Source organism: Neomonachus schauinslandi, chromosome 1 (genome assembly GCF_002201575.2).
Source record: "Neomonachus schauinslandi chromosome 1, ASM220157v2, whole genome shotgun sequence".
NCBI lineage: Eukaryota > Metazoa > Chordata > Mammalia > Carnivora > Phocidae > Neomonachus > Neomonachus schauinslandi.
The window spans coordinates 143,441,025-143,458,485 of NC_058403.1; the positions used below are offsets into that span (position 1 = coordinate 143,441,025).

At 43.9% G+C, this 17,461-nt stretch overlaps 1 protein-coding gene across 2 annotated transcripts in view; it reads right to left on the bottom strand.

Moving 5' to 3' along the window:
- Positions 1-17,461, bottom strand: part of OSBPL10 (oxysterol binding protein like 10) — a 312,463-nt gene that overhangs the window by 51,182 nt on the left and 243,820 nt on the right. For both annotated transcript variants that reach the window (XM_021678835.2, XM_021678834.2), the window contains one exon: positions 15,565-15,719. In XM_021678835.2, the coding sequence (XP_021534510.1) occupies positions 15,565-15,719 (155 nt within the window). The remainder of the gene's footprint in view (positions 1-15,564; positions 15,720-17,461) is intronic.

Sequence of the window (17,461 nt, forward strand, 5' to 3'; positions counted from 1 at the left end):
GGACCCAAACATGGACAAATGGACAACTGTTCTCAAAAAACTGCATAGGCACACGCTGAAGAAACAAACCGTCTTTCTCAATGTTCTCTCAGGTTCTGGAAATTCCACTTGACAGCCCCAAAACAGAAATGGAAAGCTATAAACTTTGATTGGAAGAGGGTGATTATATTTTCATCAGTGGCCCCACCAGGCGGTCCTTTCATTCTGACTCTGAATTTCATCCGTCCATTTTAATCATTTATGCCTCTCATTTAGAAATTCCCAACTGCTTCTTTCCGACGGAAATCCTGGAAGGGTATGATAACACAAAGGAAATAACCAGGGGCACTGCAAACCACAGAATAGTTTTGATTTACAAGTCATTAAAAGCACGAGGCATTTACTGTTCTTTGCAGGCAAGAAAGGACTGCATCATGAATAATGGAAAAAGCAAAGGGCATTAAGGACTCCTCCGCAGATACTGTTCTCTCCAGCCCACACTGAGGATTTCCTGGGACCCAAGGCACATATCAGTACATACACCAGTGCACCCCGGCCCTCCAGGATCTAAATCGCGCCAAGTCTACACCATTTCACTCCAAAAGGTCGAGTTTCTGGATTACTATTTCCTGACTCTCAAAAGAGCCAATGATTTAGTGCTAGAAGCACATCAAGAGCTAGGAATTTTAGAAACAATGCAAAGCTCGGGCGATTTTAGACTTTTCGTTTTTCTTAAAAAGAGGTCTGGTATATTTCCACTATATCCAGATTTTTGTAAATATTAACGGACGGGAAAGCATCCGGGAGAAACAGGCAGTAGTGTTTTGTAGGAGAAAAGAAAGAAAGAAAGAAACCAGAACAAAACCGCCTCCAGCTCTTCATTCTACGATGGGGAAGCACCAATAAGGCCCTATTAAAGCTACAATCTCTAAATCCCACTCAGTACCTTCTGGCTCAAATAGCAGGCATTTTCTCTGCTTCTTAATTTGCATTATGTATGTCCATTTTTCTAGCCACTGTGACTGAGGGTATTCAAAGGAGGTTTCTTTCTACTTTTATTCAAATGTGAATTGATACTTAGAATCTAAGAGGGTAATTGTAACAATTCATATTTTCCCCCTATTATTCCACTGCCATAAAATCCAAATGAGGCTTACTATGTCTTCTGCTTGAAAAACTGTCACATTATCACACTCTGCATTGCCCCATTTTCAAATGCTTCATTCAGTGAAAACTTCAAAGGCAAATTTGTGAGACAGCTGTAGTCACCCTAGGGGACCGTGAACACGTGTGGTGAGCGCTATTAATGATCAGAACTGTGGGTTATTGTGTTTAGCACAAAAAGAAGACAGTGAATTTTAAGGTGTAAATGTACTCTGGCGGGACCTACACTCTTCTAAATACTAAGTTCCTGTTTTCATTGGTTGTTTTGTTTTGTTTTGTTTTAATGATTACCCTGATGCAGTTTCCATTTCTCCAGCATAACCTAGCCTGCTATGCGGGCTCTTGAAGCTAGGTTTTCCGTTACTTGGGTAGACATTTTGACAAATGTTGTACTCTTGTACACTAAGTCTTCATCCCATTCATGAAACAAACAACCCTCATGCAAGTTTAAAAATAACCCATGGTATGTGATGTTTTGCTTGAAATTGATATTTAACTGGTTACTTTATCATGCCATCCATAATCTAAAGTCTTTAGAACTAAAAAAAAAAAAAAGTTTAACTTCTGATATTAAGTGCTTCATTTTTGAGAAATAAACCACTGCTGTTTTTTCCAAGTTAATAAGTATCCTGCATAAAACTGTCTTAAAAACCAGCAAGTCAGACCCTGGATGGAGAGAGAGGGTCCAAACCAGAACCACTGTCAAATGAGTCTATCTATACACATTTCCACATTTCCTTCACAGCAAGGCGTAGGACCAGGGAGAAGGTGAGGGTGGGGATAACAAGGGCTCTACGTAGTCAGTAGTCTTTATGAGAGGACCATTTGGTTCTTGCTGGATGATGTTTCCAAGACAGACAAGCGTCTATCTCGGCTCACGGCTATTCCCATAGCTACTGTACCTCCCTCCCAAACAGAGCAACATGCTGGCTCATCCTGGTGGTGTTCCTAGACAGCCACACATACAATTCTGGAGCCTCATTTGAAACTAACACTAGATTACAAAAGGATGTAATGAGAGTCTGACTCTCAACCCAATTCAAACTAAGGGATCCTTCACAGGAAAAGATTCTGCAGTGGTGACTGTAACCATAATTGCTGCCACTACTTCTCATATCTGAAGTGCACCCAAGATGTGGACAAAATACTTGCCCCACATTATGAAGAACTAATTGGCTTAATATAAAAAGAACACTTATAAAATATTAGTTAGAAAGTCCAAATGAATTGAAAAATGTGCAGAGGCTGTGAACAAGAGAAACATTAATGGCTAATATGTGAAACATATTCTTCACTTCATTCATAAGTACAAAATAGAAAGTGCAACAAGTCACCATTTTTCTTCTAAAATTAAAAACCAGAGGGGAGCCAGGCTGGCTCAGCCAGTGGAGCGTGTGACGCTTGATCTCAGGGTCGTGAGTTCAAGCCCCACACTGGGCACAGAGCTTAAAGATAAATATTAAAAATAAAATAAAAATAAAAACTGGCAAGAAAACAGGCACTTGATATTCGTTTCTAATGGCAAAAGTACAGGAAAATAGTAGCCCTCACACATCGCTGCAGAAGTATAAATTTGTCTCCGTCTTCGAGAGCAATTTGGTAATACTTAGAAGAATTTTTAATTCCCACATTTGTTGACTGAATTCCACTTAAACTCCACTGCTAGACAGTTCCCCTATATGAGACATAGTTGTGTTAAGTGTGCAAAATATGAGCAGAACCGTATTTGTAAAAGAAAAACTGGACAGGGGCGCCTGGGTGGCTCAGTCGGTTGAGTGACTGCCTTCGGCTCAGGTCATGATCCTGGAGTCCCGGGATCGAGTCCCGCATCGGGCTCCCTGCTCGGCAGGGGGTCTGCTTCTCCCTCTGACCCTCCCCCCTCTCATGCTCTCTCTCTCATTCTCTCTCTCTCTCAAATAAATAAATAAAATCTTTAAAAAAAAAAAAAAAAAGAAAAACTGGACAACCTAAATGTCTCTCAGAAGGTCTGATTAGATAAGGCACAGGGTTCCCCGAATCATGACACAACCCTAGAGTTGACTGCTCTGTAGCTGTTTAAAGGGATGCAAACAATCTTCGTATACTGACATGGGAGGGTACTGAAGATGTATTGTTCAATTAAAAAGCCACTTTACCGGGCGCCTGGGTGGCTCAGTTGGTTAAGCGACTGCCTTCGGCTCAGGTCATGATCCTGGAGTCCCGGGATCGAGTCCCACATCGGGCTCCCTGCTCAGCAGGGAGTCTGCTTCTCCCTCTGACCCTCCTCCCTCTCATGCTCTCTGTCTCTCATTCTCTCTCTCGCAAATAAATAAAATCTTAAAAAAAAAAAAAAAGCCACTTTACCTATACACGTTATCTGTAGTGTAATTTCATAGTTGTAAGAATTCCTATATATATATATATATATATGTATGTTTGCTGTGCAAACTCCCCAGAAGAGAGACAGTAGCCCCCTGCTGGAGGCAGCATCTAAAGAAGAGTTGAAACAGTGGACTTTTATTTCTGACTTCCTACAAAAGCCTCTGCTATTATTTTTATGGCAACAATTACGTTGTTTCACAATGCTTGTTTCACAAATTGTTTCACAAATACTGCCAACCTAAGAACTGTATAAACTGTTAGAAATGACCACAGGCTTCATGTCTGGTTTAATCCTGAGGCCCTGGGGAGGCCGTGGGAGTCGGTGAAGGGGTGAGGGCCAGTGGCCAACTGGCAAAAACAAGTTTGAACTAGTTTCACTGTGTACAAAAAGCAAAGCCAGTGACTTCTTCTAATAGCACAGCCAGCTGAGCGGACTGCCTTCCGCAAAGGAACAATTGAACAATGTGCTCTACTTGGAGCCAGAGATCGATCTCAGGTTGATTTCCATGGTATTTCTAATGTATTTGGTGAATGCCAACTAATGCGCTTGCTGCAGTGGGCTGATGAGTGGCCCAAAGACATCCAAGTCCTAATCCCCAGGATGGTGACGATGTCAGGCTACGTGGCAGTAGGGCATTAAGGTTGCTAGTCAGCTGAACTTAAAGTCGGGAGATTATCCTGGATTATCTGGGTGGGCCCAACATAACCACAAGGGTCTTTAAAAATGGAAGAGGGAGACAGAGGAGGGAAGTCAGAGGTAGATAGGACTATGGAAAGAGCCAAAGAGAAGCAATATTCTTGGCCCAGAAGAGGAAGGGACCATGAGCCAAGGCAGGCAGACAGCCTCTAGAAGCTGGAAGAGCCAAGGAAATGGGTTCTCACCTAGAACCTCCAGAAAGGAATGTAGTCTGCCAACACTGATTTTAGCCCACTGGGAGAGACTCGTGTCCCAGACTTCTAATCTACAGAATCGGAAGATGACAAATTTGTGTTGTCTAAGCTCTTAAATGTGTGGCAATTTGTTACAGCAGGAATGGGAAGCTAAAACAACCTGCCTAGACTTCCTTTATTTCTCGACACCCCAGACTTCCTCTGGTGGGCAAGCCTGGGCTACGCTGCGGAAATCAGCCCACCTGGGCATCTCACCCTACAGATGTCCAGTGACCTGGGCCCACCCAGGGGCCCAGCTAGCTGATTTTAGGACTTCCTCAGAGAGAACCCAGACAAGACACCAGCAACAAAACTGCCTTCATGGTTATTAAATTAGCTACATCGGGGGAAGCCATATTTGAATAAGTTATTAATGAAAGCCCTTTGTAAATCATGCCTCACCATACAAATATACTTGTTGTCATTTACACGCAGACTACTCTTTTGAAAGACTAATAAAAGAGAAATGAATCTCCCTTGAGGAACCCAGGATAGCACAGAAACACATATTCTTAGGGGTTTCTCGAGACACTCATATCCACGGACAGGGATTTGCAAAGAACAATGTGAATAAGGGCTTACCACTGAGTACCTACTATGTACCAGGCATTGGGTTGAACACTGAAAATATGTGACCTCATCTGATTCTAACATTTCCATCAGGAAAGGACTCCCATCATTACCACTGATACTGCCCACGCCCCCATGGCAGTCAGTGAAGGGGATAGGTTTCAGATCACCCTGTCACCTCCACAGTGGGCGTCCTAGAGAGGCAGCCTGCTACCCCCATCAGGGACAGCTTAAACTGACATCTGCTTGATGCCAAAATGCTCAAAAGAAGGAGAATATTAGCTTTATTCCTATGGTCCTAGAAATGCAACCATTAACATTCCTCCTCTCAAAATACCCCTCAGACTTTCAAAAACTTTTTATTCATCTCAGCCAAATTATCTAGAACAAAATCTCTCATTGTCTTTATTTTTATATATATATTTTTAAGTAATCTCTATGCCCAATGTAGGGCTTGAACCCAAGACCCTGAGATCAAGAGTCGCATGCTCCATGGAGCCAACCAGGTGCCCCCTCGTCTTTTTTTTTTTTTTTTTAAGATTTTATTTGAGAGAGAGCACGCATGCGCACAAGAGGGGGGGAGGGGCAGAGGGAGAGGGACAAGCAGACTCCCCGCTGAGCAGGGAGCCTGAGGGGGGTGGAGCTCGTTCCCAGGACCCTGAGATCATGACCTGAGACAAAGACGCTTAACCAACTGAGCCACCCAGGCGCCCCTCATTGTCTTTATTATTATTTTGTACTTTATGTTCTACTGACTGCTTCTTCAAGGAATCGTGTTCAAAAAGGATATAAATCAAAAGCTTGCTTCTGTGATGCAGGAACTCTGATGTTTGTAAAGGCTTTCTGGGAGCAACCGCTGTGACACCTCTCCCTCACTCCGCAAGGCACAGGGGTCTCCACTCACCTAAGTGCAAACCATGATGTCACAGAGCAGCATCTAAAATGGGTGCCTATTTTCCCATTACGTGGAAATTTCTATATAAGAGCTCATTCTAAATAAAGTTTTTAGCTCTAAAAATGCATTCTAGCAAAGTACAAAAAGGCAGGTAAACGTAAAAGTGGTCCCTTTCCCCTGCTTCCATGTCTTTTTCTCAATTCAGAGCATGAAATTGGTATCAGTCTACCATGAGAAAACTTCACAATCCCCGATGGAGTCCTTTTCTCCCTGAATTACATAATATATTTCTTTGTTTTTAAGTCAGAACTACAAGCTGGCCCTGCATTTCAGTACAAAGGCCATTGAAAAGAAAGATTTGGAATCTGAAACACATTTTCCAAAACATAACATCATTCATGGAAGAGGGCCATTTCCAGAGTGACCCACAAAGCTCTTTGAAGCTCGTAATGTGGCTTACGTACTCTACGTTCACCAGAAGGAGTTGAGATTTAATACCTCCACAATATAAATTTTAAAATAACTCTAAAAAAAACAAAGTTACATACATTTCTTATTCTTTTGAAAGGAAAGAAACTCGGGTGAGATCGAGGAAAATGTAAAGAGAGATGTGGGACACTCTGAAGAACACTCCCACGGTTTTAAGGCTATCCAGTTCTCCAGTATGTTGAATTTCATTTCCAAAAAGGTTATGGTCTCCTTTTCCTCCATGTGTCTGTCTTTCTGCCACTCTTCTAATGCTTTTTCACAATGAGATCATTTGCTGGGATAAGCACAGCCAGTAGAGAGAGCCAAATATGACATGGGGACAGTCCAGCATCCACTTAGCTGGCTGCAGGGGCGGGGTGGGGTGGGGATGGAAATGATGGAGAAAAGGGGCAGGGGCGTCGGGGGAGGGGTGGGAGTGCACTCTGTCAGAGGAGAAACAAGATGGTGGTGACGGGGTGTCACATGACACCTGAGCACGCTCTCACCCCACAGAGCCCACCATGTGACCCTTGTGGCTCTAATATCTTCAAGGGCTAAGGTCCTGAGGTGAACTGGAGACAGGATGGCCAGCCAACTAGTTACTGGTAAAGTATGTTCAAGTGTTGGAGTCCTGTATCCACAGAGTCTGAAAATCACTACCAGGACTTAGTGCTACAGCTTTCTTATTCATGCACACACACACGCAATCTACATTCTGCCTGGTCAGTAGCTCACACCTATCTTCATTACCAAAAACTTAAAAATATACAATCTTGATTTAGCACCCAGTAAGCCCCTGCACACTGTGTAGTACTAGGGTATCCACAGCCATCCACAAAATCCCATTCAAATTGCAAAAGGGATACAGAACTCGTTGATTAATCAGGCAAAGCCCAGAGTATATGCGAGAAAAGATTGTACTCTTTTCTTCCATAACATTCTTTCCCCAAGATCATAAATCTCAGAGCGTTGACTTTCCATCTTAGGAAAGTGAACGTCATCTGAGGCAGAGGATAAATCACCTTGAGAATAGTTATTCACTGTGGGCAAATAAAAATGTAAGCCAGGCAGATGGTGAAAAGCTCATTTCTCCTGGTATAATTTCATGGGAGCAGGCCAGCAAGGGGAAAAGCGGAGTGGGTTGTGAAATCTGGGGCCACGTTTATAGGAGGAGAGAAAAGACCCCCAAAACCAGAATACTAAAAATTATCATACCACATCGCTACAATCTCTTCAACTCTTCACCGCTGGTTCAGATCTGACTTCTTCCCTTCGTGGCCCCAGCAGTGAGAGGAAGGCAGAGAGGGAAAAAACCCTACTAAACACAGCAGGGTTTTATGCCCATTCATTCACCGGGTTCAAAGCGCTTAATCCTCTGACTACTGCTGCAGAGTAGATTAGATTATACCACTCGGGGCTGGTTTTTTCCATAGGGCTCCAGCTCACAGCTGTCAAATCCAAGGCGGCTGCCTCCCTAACAGTCTGGGCGCAAGTGTTTATGTCACAAAGCCACACGGACTTGGGGGGGGGGAGGGGAGAGAAGGGAGGCAACACGGTGACCGCAACACGGTGACCACTCCTAAGGCTACCCCCAAAGACCTGCTTATTCCAGTGTTGAAACTTGATAAAAGTCTTGAGACACACCCTACGGGCCCCCCAGAAAGTAGAGCTGGGACCTTCTGCTACATTTCACCTCTCTCTTATAAAAGTAACACCCTGGGGCGCCTGGGTGGCTCAATCAGTTAAGCATCTGACTCTTGATTTCGGCTCAAGTCATGAGATCCAGCCCCATATCGGGCTCTATGCTCAGTGGGGAGTTTGCTTGAGATTCTCTTCCTCTCCCTCTGCCCTTGCTCCCCTTCACGATCTCTCCCTCTCTAAAAAACAAAACAAAACAAAAAACCAACAACAACAAAAACAACAACACCCAATCAAGAAAACAAAACCTTAATTACCACCCACAAAAAGGGAGAGAGGAAGAGAAAGAGAAGTAGGATGGAAGAAGGAACAAGTCCTTGGAAAGGGAGCATAAACTGAAATTAATCCCCCAAAGCTGCAGAGGGAATCACACCATCATGCCTTGTAGTAGGAGAGCTCATTAATGCCACCAGAAACCAAGTTCAAGGAGCCCTTGAAAAATGCACACAGGGCTTAGGTCTGTGTGTGATGGTTATATTTGTTGTTGATTTGTTAAGAAAAAAAAAGGCCGAAAAATGTGGAGTTTTTTTACAAGACCAAAAGGAGCTCTTAGCCATGGGAGGCAGAACAACCACAGCCTTCTAGAATACCATAAAAACATGTCTTCAACTTCCATCACATCTTACAGATGGTCATCTTAATTGCTACAGGCCACAGACAGACTTGCAGCCACATACCCCCAGGACCTACATCGTCTTGGCATACTAACCTGGAAATGTCCCTTGGCTAAAAACCATTTCTCCTGCTTCTCATCTCAAGATATTTTAAAAAATAATTCTAACTAGTGTGAAATATGCAGGGAGTTAAGAAGCTGGGTATCTTAGTCCACTCAGGCTGCCCTCACAAAATACCATGAATGAGGAGGTGTAAACAAGAGACTTTATTTTCTCACAGTTGTAGAGGCTGGAAGACAGGGAGCAGGCTACCAGCATGGCTGGGTTCTGTGAAAGTGCTCTTCCTGGCTTGCTGAAGGCCCTCCTCTCACTGTGTCCTCTCTCCTCTTACAAGACTACAGTCCTACTGGATTAGGGTCCTGGATGAGGGCCCCACCTTATGACCTCGCTTAACCTTAGCTGCGTCCTAAAGACACCACCTCCCTGATACTGTTTTGGCTAAATACACAAAGGTGAGATTGCCGGATCATACGGTAATTCTATTTTTAATTTTTTGAGGAACCTCCATACGGTTTCCAGAAGCCTATATCTTTGAGGCCCTCATGAGTTGCTATACCAAACGTGGAAGTACTTATTGGCAGAATTCTTGTGTGAGAAGACTTCATTTATTGCTTGAGCCACTAATTATTGGATTCTCAGTTACTGTATCTACTAGATACAGGAGATGGTCTGGTGTACGGGAAAGGCACTGGCTTGGGAGGCAGGAAGTCCAGATATCCATCTTGTCTCCCACAGGCCAGCTGTGTGGACTTCTGGCAAATTAGTCAGCCACTCCAGTTTGGAGAGCAGCCACTGGACCCCTAACAATGCTTCTAAGATTTAGTGATTCAAAGGCCATGATTCAAAGAGGAAAAAAGTCTGTTCTACAGAAACTGGGAAGGAGATACAATCAAACTCGTGACAGGACGGGGCGTGGGGGAGGGAGGGGAAATCGTATCACCCACAAACTTCCTTGGAACAAATTCTAACAAACGTGATCAACAACATTTCCTGTGTAGCGACCATTTGAAATTCAATTTTGTGGGGTTATCACAGAATTCCATAAAGTGATTTTCAATTGCTATAAGTCAGTGACAGCTGTCTCACTCCTTCACTAAACGGTTGGAATCAAATAAATATGGGTCACATATTTTGAACAAACACATAAGACTCAACATTTGTGTTAATTATCCAAAGGAGCAAAACAACCTATTAGCTTATCTTCCAAAATCTATCACCATCCCATGCCTGATAAACACCCTCAGTCACATCTATTTACACATTTATATATCATGGAGATGAAGAAGAGATGATAAAAATGGGTTGAGGGGATTATAAGGGCCAGGCTTCAACTTGAATGTCAGAGGATTTCAAACTGCCAGCATCCTATGTCGTTAAGTGGTTCAAAAGTTCATTGCTAAAATGACAAATCCACCAAGGGCATGGAAATTCTTCTTGAGGAAAAGTCAGCTGAATCTTTTGTATGTGTCTCCCTCCTTTATTTGTAAAACAATCTCCTCCCTTGGGGAAGAGTGGGAGAGATGATGACATGCTTACTTAAAAATTCAATTTTGCAATTTTCTAACTGAAGCTCATTTGCCTAAATGCTAGTGGTCAGTACTTGGGGGCATTATGAGAAGTCTTTCTGAATCTGCTAGATTTGGGGGAGAGTAGGGTGTGTGGTCTCTTAATAGCTTTGTTGCCACTGTAGTTCAGACAATTAACTAGGCAATGTTTATAAAGAACAATCAACCCAAGGGTCGCCAGGAACTGACAGTGTGTTGTTGTTGTTGTTGCTGCTGTTGTTGTTGTTGGCGGGGAGGGGCAGAGGGAGAAAATCTTCAAGCAGACTCCCAGCTGAGCGTGGAGCCAGACACAGGGCTCTTATCTCATGACCCATGAGATCATGACCTGAGCTGAAACCAAGAGTCAGATGTTTAACTGACTGAGCCACCCGGATGCCCCACTGACAGCATGCTCTTGAGGCACAAGCTTTAAAAACCCCTCTGTTCAGGGGCGCCTGGGTGCCTCAGTTGGTTAAGCAACTGCCTTCGGCTCAGGCCATGATCCTGGAGTCCTGGGACCGAGTCCTGCATCGGGCTCCCTGCTCAGCAGGGAGTCTGCTTCTCCCTCTGACCCTCCCCCTCTCATGTGCTCTCTTTCTCTCTCTCTCTCTCTTATTCTCACTCTCTCAAATAAATAAATAAATAAAATCTTTTAAAAATAAATAAATAAATAAAACCCTCTGTGCAGGGTCTCCAATAGAGAGATAAATAGAACTGACCCTCCATCTTCTCCCTCCAGACCAGGGGGTAGGTATATGGGCACCAAATATCTGCCTTATATGATTAATACAACACTATATTAAACGTTTCCCTTTTTCTATTTTATCCATGGGGGATTCGAGTAAGTTAAGTTTACCAAATGTTCTTCATCTGGTGAAAGGATAAACAAACTCTGAATCCAATGGATACTATTCAGCAATAAGAAGGCATGAACCACTGACTAATATAACAACATGGATGAATCACAAATGCATTCCACTAAACAAAAGAAACCCTACTAAAAAGGCTACATACTATATGATTTCACTTAAATGCCATTCCAGAAAAGGCAAAGCTATATGGACAGAAAACAGAAGAGGACTGCCAAGGGCTTAAGTATAAAGGAACACTAGGGAATTTTGGAAAGTGATAGAATTATTCCATATTTTAATGGGCTTAAAAGTGATAAAATTGCATTTTAAAACGGTGACTTTTATTATTCCTGAATTATGCCTCAATAAAACTGACTTTTAGAAATCTTAAGGTTCTGTCCCTTCAGAAAGGTAGGTATACACGGTCACATTTGTGATTGTCTCCATGTCACCCTCGGCTTTCCTATTCCAATGGCTCACCCAGTCTTGATCCACAGCAGGAAACAGAAACTACACCAGGTATTTCAATCAGAAAGGGACTGGGTATGGGAATTAGGTGCTTACAGAATCTCTGAAAGGTATGGAGGAGCAAAGTCCCCTTCCAACTCTTTATTTCAAGGACACACCACGGTAGGTAGTCATGATCCCAGTGTTGGGAAGTGGCCGCTGTTGCCAACCCAACAGCTTGTCACGTCCGCATAGGTGGGCCTAAGGCCCCAGGACAATGCATCTGGTCCCTGCAAGTGCCTCGGAACACCCACATCCCCATGACCTTGCCCACCAGCAGCACCAGCAGAGGAAACTTGGTCTCCATCTCAGCCTTCCAAATCTCACACAAATGCATTTATGGGACCTGTCATGCATTCAGAAACCTAACTGTAAGAAATTCTTGGACATGCAGTTGTTAGGTTTCCCATCAGGAGGGTGGAAATGAAGGTCAAGAGAGCCAATCCCAGTATCTCCCATCACAGTTCTCCCTGTCCTGGTACGAGGCATTCTTCCCCAAAGACAGCACAACAAAAACCTTTTTCTGTCTAAATTTAAATTTCAAATGGTGCTAAGAGACTTGAAAAATTGCTCTGCTAATGGGTAAAACCAAGATCCTAACTCATTTCATTATGGAAGAATATTTCATTTTCACATATAGTTAGTTCTAGCCCCAGCAGAATAAAATTTTAAGATCACTGCACTTGATAATAGAGCCAACTACAGTTCTGCTCTAACTCATGTATTAAATACACATTGGTCTTTGAGTTTTATTCTGCTGGGAATTAAACAGATGAAGCTTGAAAATGCATTAATTTTCCTGGTATCTGTAAGCTGTTTTACAGTAAAGCCAGCACTAGGGTAGGGAGTTTGACACTGTGATTTATAACAAGAAATATATATATTTGGTTTTGTCCCCATTCCTGGCATAGTGTTCCTAAAACTCTTGGAATTCCTGAAGGGATGAGAGAGATGAAGGTGTCTTTTGTTACATTAATGAGTGACCTTTAGAAGCCCCTTGGGAACCTAAGGATGGTGACTGTCTCCAGTGGAACTAACACGATGATTAGAGGGGTGCAACTTCCAGTCCCACCCCCTGACTTCCAGGGAGGGGCTGGGGGAGGTGGAGTTTTGTCACCAACAATTTAATCAATCTTGCCTCTGGAATGAAGCTTCCATAAAACCCCAAAACAACAAGGTTCAGAGAGCTTCCGGGTTGGTGAACTTGGGGAGGTGCTGGGGGGGGTTGCTGGGGAGGTCATGGCAGCTCACGTGCCTTCCCCAAGCATCTCTTCCATCTGTTCCTGAATTCTAATCTTTTATAATAAACTGGGAAGTGTTTCGCTGAGTTCTGTGAGCCACTCAAGCAAATTATGAAAACCCAAGGAGGGGGTCATGAGAACCTCTGATCTATAGCCCATTGGCAGAAGCACAGGTGACCTGAACTTGTGATTGGCTGAAGGTGTGTGTGGGGGGGGGGTCGAGGGGCAGGACAGTCTTGTGGGGCTGAGCCCTTCACCTGTGGAATGCGAAGCTCTCCCCAGGGAGACCATGTCAGAGTTGAACTGAACTGTATGATGCCAAGTCTGTGTCCAGTGAGAACTGGATTGAATTAATTGCTTGCTGGTATTAAAAAAGCACACACCCATCGGAGGGAGGTATACCTTGTATACCCTAATTATTGCTTCTAAAGATTTAAAACAAGTAGCAAACCAGAAGAAAATAGTTTACTCAGTTAAAGTGCCACAATAACTACAATCCTGAGTTTCACTGGTGATCACTCACATAGTAATTCATTCTCTATACTGAAGGGTTAAGGAACATATTCACAAGGAATTTTTAGCCTCTAGGAATTTCACTTCACTCCTTCTTGGGTTATCTCTCCAAATTGTGCAAAAAGGAGGCAATGGAAACATTTTCCTTTTTCTGACAGGAAAATGATTGGGTCAATATTGCTAGCTTCCTCAGTTCTCAAAAGAAAAACAAAAAAAAAAGTGACAAAGCACAATGGCCTAAAGTAAAAATAGTATCCAACCAACACTAGCTGTTGGGGTTGTGAGAAGCATTTACCACAGCAGTCATTGGAAAAAATGGAAGGAGTCTCAAACTCTCCCTTCTCCGAAAATCATCAAAACACCATCATGTCCCCATAAGCCCTCCCTGCTATGAGGACTTACCTACCAATACCTTACACCGCTCTGACTGGAGTAAAGGTAATACGACAACCAGAAATTGATGCTGTTTATAACGTAAGGGTGAAAAAAGTTCTCCCTAGTTCTTCTCTTTCAAAGTATTTTTAAAAAGTTGAACCTGGAAGCTAGTCCTTTCTTGTGGACAATTATATACTCTTCTGTCAATGCCAGTGACTGGAAAGGCAAAGAGAGCAACAATTTTAAGTAAAAAGGACAGGCCTGGCCTCTCGAGCTTCAGCATTAGAGGAAAAGCAGAAAAAACACGCAGAAGGATACCCAGAATGGGGGAGGACACCAGTCCTAATAAGTAAGCTTCTTAGGTTATGGCTTCTGTTGGGTTTTGCCCAAGAATGCTGCTGGGAATGAGATCCTATAAAATTGTTACTGAAGATCTAATAACTTACTTCCCTACTCTTAATTCTTCCCTAGAGCAAGATTTTAAATGTATTTATTATGACGTGAACCCCAAAGGTTCTCTGCCAAGGTAATGAAGGATATTATCGTAGTTTTCAACTCTTGAGTGGCTAAGCACCTCACCCTCAAATGCCAACTCCCCCCGTCCCCTGCCAAGGCTCTCAAAAGAGCAATAGGACGGTGGGACTCCCACCATTTATTCCGTCACCAACTTACCTGCCAGTTCACCTACACATCAGCTGCGAGTGTTTCAAACTGAAACTCCTGGTACAGGCAGAGGCAAGTGCCTTTGAGAATCTCACGTCCCCTATTCATTTCATACCCTGCGAAGGCACCTTATAGATGCTAATGGAACACTTGTAGGCAGTCTGACCCTACCTCTGTAAGAGCCAAGCTACCAAAGTCCCTGTCCCAGAATATGATCATGTGAAGCTTGGAAAAAACTTTCAATTGATAACCAAGACCATTGGACCCAAGCAGCTGCCTTGGGGCTCTCGACCTTCCCCAACAGATTTTATGAGCACCCTACATTTTTCAGGCTAAGGGGATTTCAGTTAGAATTAAGAACAACCTCTAACACGTGAGTCAGGTATGGCTCAGCCCAGTTCACAAGGTCCCGCAGAGAGAATGCGTGCATCAAACAGAAAAGAAAATATAGAAGTTCCCTTGCGACACAAAGTGAAATCGACAGGAGGACGCGCTGTGTGTGGCTCCCTTCCAGTGGTCACTGGGAGGCACGGTTAGTCGGGAGAAGCTTGTGGGCAGGGGGCAGTCCACGGAGCCTGCCAAGGCCTGGCTCATCAGGAGGCTTTGCAGGGGCCACCGCCCCCCCACCCGCCCCCCGACCCTGACCCGGCAGGGCAGGAGTCCCCGCAGCTGGAGGGGAGGCCCAGGAGTCTCAACCACGGCCCCGGGGACGCATGCAGGGGTCGAGCGTGTGAGGCAGGCGCTGATGTTAGCACGAACCACATGAAGAAGCCATTATTCAGGGGAGCGACATAATATATTGTAACTGCTCCCAGCATGTCAACAGGCATCATTTTAATGGGTGCATTTGAATTTCTCCCACTTGAAGTTAAAATGACTCCCATTTCAATGAAAATAGGAGATTCCTCATTGGTAGGATCACATTTCAGCCACGGCAGCTGCCAGACTCGAGAACAGAAGTGCCAGGCGTGCCCAGAGCCGATTTTGTCTCTCCAGGCAATGTGTCCATTTTATAATTTGTCTCCTCTTCAAACAAAGAGATGAGCAAGTTACAAATATAATTACTACATTTCTGAACAAGCGAGAACACAAGCCACACGGGTGCAGAGTGAGAACTAATGGCTCGCTTACCTCGGGCTCTGGCGGCAAGCTTTGCTCTTCTGCAGCGGAGTCTGGTAAAATCGCCCAGGTTATGTTGGCACTGGTTGATGGCAAAGAGCCAAGGGTCCCATTTTTCAGCTGCTCTGTGGAATGTGACTTGGGCCCGTGCCATCCCAGGATGTTCTCTGCAATAAAGACCGAGAATGATGCCAAGTATGTTCCAACTTAAACATTTACAGCTCAAGAATATGTGTACCCCACTGTATAAGGAGACGGACTTGAAATGGGCCCAATTTCAAGCGGACTATGGTAAATTTAAGCAGGCTTGTTCTGAACGAGGTACCAAGTGTGGATCTGGATCTATTTATAAACTAGTTTCTGTATGATGGCAGTACCAGAATTATCACCATAGGCTGTTTCTTTCCCCATCCTTGGGCAAAAAAAAAAAAAAAAAAAAAAAATTCGCATTCACCAAAGCCAGATTTTCTTAAAAGTGTTTTTCTTAATTTTTTAAGAAAAAATATTTATATAAAGATATTTATCATTAAAACATTAGAATAAACAACAAGTCAAATTTTATCAGAAAGGAGCTGCTCAAATTGTGGTTTAATTGCCAATTGGCATAATGACCTGCAAAGTTGCCGGCATCATGTGCCTCGCCCCCTCCCCCCCCCCCCCCCCCCCCCCCCCCCCACCCCCGGGTAGATGTGGCTGCTAGGGCAGAAGTCCGGAAGCCCCAACACGAAGGACACTTGTTCATTCCATTCTAGCAAGAAACACGTTTATAAACCCCAGTCTGATAAACCAAAGGCATTTTACTAATCCTCCCTCAACCCTGGGGGGAAACAAAAAAAGACTTCTTTAATTCTAATACTGTTTATTTAGGAGTCAAGTGTTATTATAGAATCTCTAGGTATGCTTATTAGTGGGGACAGGAGTAAACACAGGGGATTCCTTTATCAATTCTACCCCTGGATAAGAATAGGTCTCAAACTCAGCTGACCCTCCCCCTGGAGACTGTGTTCTCCGTCTAAGAGCAAGGATAAGGGATGAAGAAAAGGTAGGCTGAAGTGGATACTGCCTTACATGAACTAGAACTCCACCACGCAGGGTCTCCGAAGTTCCATCAGTAATCCTATCCGTTAATTAGCCTTTTCGTTAAGAGTTACTCAAAGAAAAATCGACAAGTATCCCAGACTTTCAACACCTTGGGAGACTCTGGTTGATAGAAACAAAATAACAGAGCCAGCTGAGATGGCTGTATGCATGCTGAGTGTGTGTGCTACTATCCAACACAAGCATATTTTTATGCAGAATTTTTTTTTTTTTAAATGTCAAGTGTTAGATCACATAGCTGTGGCTTAAAAACCTCAAGTGGCTTCTCATGGCAACTGGAACGTAATCTAGCTGCCTGGCTTGCAAGACTGCCCAGTCTCATTTCACTTTCTCCCCAGTGCTCACTGTGCTCAAGTCCTGCTGGTAGTTTTTCCATTCCTCAAGTGAGCCAAGTTCATTCAGGTCGAGAGCCTTTGCGCACACCCTTCCATCTGCTCCAAACGCCACCCCTCCAGTTCTTCTACATGGGGGAGAGGTCTCCTTCATAAATCCAGGGGTTGACTCAAATATCACTTGCACAGGGAAGCCCCCTGGGACCTCCCCAGCCAAAGCATCGCCCCAATGGCACCCCCAGCCCCATCAGTCAGTTTACTGTCTTCACAGCACTTAGCACTGTCTGAACTCACCCTGCTCATTTGTTGGTCTACTGTGTTTCTCTCCTCCCTAAAATGTCAGCTCCTGAAAGCAGAGACAATATTGCCCTTGCTCAGGGCTGGGTCTCCAGAACCTAGAATATGGTCAGGCAAAGAGTATGCACTCAATAACTATGTGCCAAAATGAATGAATGGCTATTAAGATTTTCACAGACAGT